This window comes from Sardina pilchardus, chromosome 12 (genome assembly GCF_963854185.1).
Source record: "Sardina pilchardus chromosome 12, fSarPil1.1, whole genome shotgun sequence".
Taxonomy (NCBI): Eukaryota; Metazoa; Chordata; class Actinopteri; order Clupeiformes; family Clupeidae; genus Sardina; species Sardina pilchardus.
Window position 1 is genome coordinate 28,494,287 of NC_085005.1, and position 2,500 is coordinate 28,496,786.

The 2,500-nt window shown below is 54.7% G+C and overlaps 1 protein-coding gene across 2 annotated transcripts in view; it reads left to right on the top strand.

The window, feature by feature from the left end:
- The window catches only part of LOC134098162 (centrosomal protein of 128 kDa-like), a 33,868-nt gene that overhangs the window by 15,587 nt on the left and 15,781 nt on the right, over positions 1–2,500 (top strand). For both annotated transcript variants that reach the window (XM_062551136.1, XM_062551137.1), the window contains exon 13: positions 165–668. In XM_062551136.1, coding sequence (XP_062407120.1) covers positions 165–668 — 504 coding nt within the window. The remainder of the gene's footprint in view (positions 1–164; positions 669–2,500) is intronic.

Sequence of the window (2,500 nt, forward strand, 5' to 3'; positions counted from 1 at the left end):
TCTCCCTCTCTCTCTCTCTCACTCTCTCTCTCTCTCTCTCCCTCTCTCTCCCCCCCCTCTCCCCCCCCCCCTCTCCCCCCCCCCCCCTCTCTCTCCCTCTCTCTCTCCCCCCCTCTCTCCCCCCCCCCTCCCTCTCTCTCTCCCCCCCCCCTGCTCCTCGTCAGGATGGCCAGGCTCAGGTGCGTGCGGTAGCACTGCAGGCGGAGGGTGCGCGGCGTGAGCTGGCGGAGGTGCTGGGCCGGCTGGCGCAGCGCGAGGAGGAGGTGCGGCGCGGCGAGCTGGAGCGCCAGCGGCTGGAGCGCGAGGCCGAGGAGGTGCGCCGCGCCTCCGCCGCCCTCCAGCAGGAGGCGCAGCACCAGGCCGGCCTGCAGGAGCGCCTGCGTCAGGAGAGCGGGCGCCAGGAGGAGCGGCTGGAGGCGCTGGAGGGGGAGAGGGCGCGGGAGCGCGCCGAGCTGGCCCGCCTGCAGGGGGAGCTCAGGAGCCTCGGGGCCGAGAGGTCGGAGGTCGCGGGGAGGCTGGCGCGGGAGGAGGCCGCGCGCAGGGAGGCGCAGCAGAGGCTGACGGAGGCGCAGGAGGAGCGCGCCGAGCTGGGGAGGAGGCTGGAGGAGGAGCGCGAGATCCACAGGCTGCACAGGAACGAGACCGAGGCCCACGTCAAGGAGCTGAAGGTACACACACACACACACACACACACACACACACCTCTGTTCTTTCTTCCTTCTCTGCTCTGTTGGTAGGATTGGGCAGATGGTAGTGAAAGCACGACTGACTGAGTGGTTGGGCCTCAGTGATGTCACTTCCTAATTTGCTAAATTAACTCCTGTTCTCACTTTCAGGGCTCACAATTAATTCGGGCCTTTGGAGAGAACGTGACCTCATTTCCCGCTAGCACGTAGTTCGCCTCTTACTGCTGTATTTTGGTTTACACTTTCACAACCACCGAAAAGAAACAGACTTTTCTGAAGTGGCGTCGGGAGTGACCTCTCACTGGGCTACACACACACACACACACACACACACACACACACACTCTGCACTCACACACAGAGGGGTTTGCCTTCCAATCGTTTACATGTTGTAGATTAGCTGTGGGGTTTCTTGTTTCCATTCAGGTTATGTTGCTTTTCCATGACGCACACTTGGTTGGATTAAGCTTCGCTTGTCACTTGGGACATCTGACAAATGCTACAATATCATCAAAATAACATTTTAGCTTCCTCCCACCTCAGAGTTAGCTTTGAAGACACCAAGCATCAACCTACAGGAGGCAAACAAACAGGCAAACAAACATTCAAACCAAAATGTATCGGGCCAAAAAGTTGCAACAACATATTAGAGGTTTGAGGAAAAGTCTGCTAAATATCATTAATTGAAATGTAAGCCTTAATTGAGGTATTCTTTCCCCTCTAAGATCCAGCTAGCAAACAGTTGAACACATGCAGTAAACAGACAGCTCTTTCCTGGTGGCTCTGGATTTCTCCATGAAGGCATAATAAATCTCTGTGGCTCTCTTGAGAGGGCTATTTCTGTTCATCACGTTCGTTTGGGTGTTTGTTTCTTTCCCTGAGAAAAATGGACGACCGTCTCGTCGTCTTTCGCAATGACCTGTGTCGCTGTCGGTGATTTTCTTGTTTGTCATTTGTTTTGCGATGCATCGCAAAAAAAATTGCCGTAACAAATAAGCACACACACACACACACACACACACACACACAGCGTTGCGTTGTTACTGGCCCTAGTTGTGGCCGGTCTCCTTGCTTGCCCTTGCTGCTGCTCCATGTGGGTCAGTGGCGCCCTTCCCTGGGCCAGGGTGGACGCTGGCTGGCTCAGGGCACTCGGCGGCCACCAGACCCGACGCTCTCCTCTGATGCCCGCAGAGGACGAGTCGAGGTGATGGAACACCGGGCTCTTCTTCATTAGTTACCCCCCATCCCCATACACACACACACATAAACATGTCATTATTTACCCCCCACGTCCTCCCCATACACACATAAAACATGTGGGAAATTTCAGGCCATGGGTGTTTGGGCAGTTGCATCAGCTGGGAATCCATCTCTAGTGTTTATGTGTGTGTGTGTGTGTGTGTGTGTGTGTGTGTGTGTGTGTGTGTGTGTGTGTGTGTGTGTGTGTGTGTGTGTGTGTGTGTGTGTGTGTGTGTGTGTGTGTGTGTGTGTGTGTGTGTGTGTGTGTGTGTGTGTGTGTGTGTGTGTGTGTGTGTGTGTGTGTGTGTACGCACACGGGGGTGCCTGTAAAGGCTCCCGGTAAAGATCATCGAAAATAACGATGTGGCAAAAATAATGATGTCCCAACGTAACAGCCCTATAACTGAACGGTGATCATCAAAACTGGTGTTCCGTCCCAGTGAGCTACACATTAGGTCCAATTTCCCCTTCCTTCCGTGGGTCTGACTCAACAACTCCACTCTGAGGGGCTAGAAAGGCTCCTGTCTAGCAGTAACATTGCAGCAGATAGATACTCTTTACACACTGTATGACCT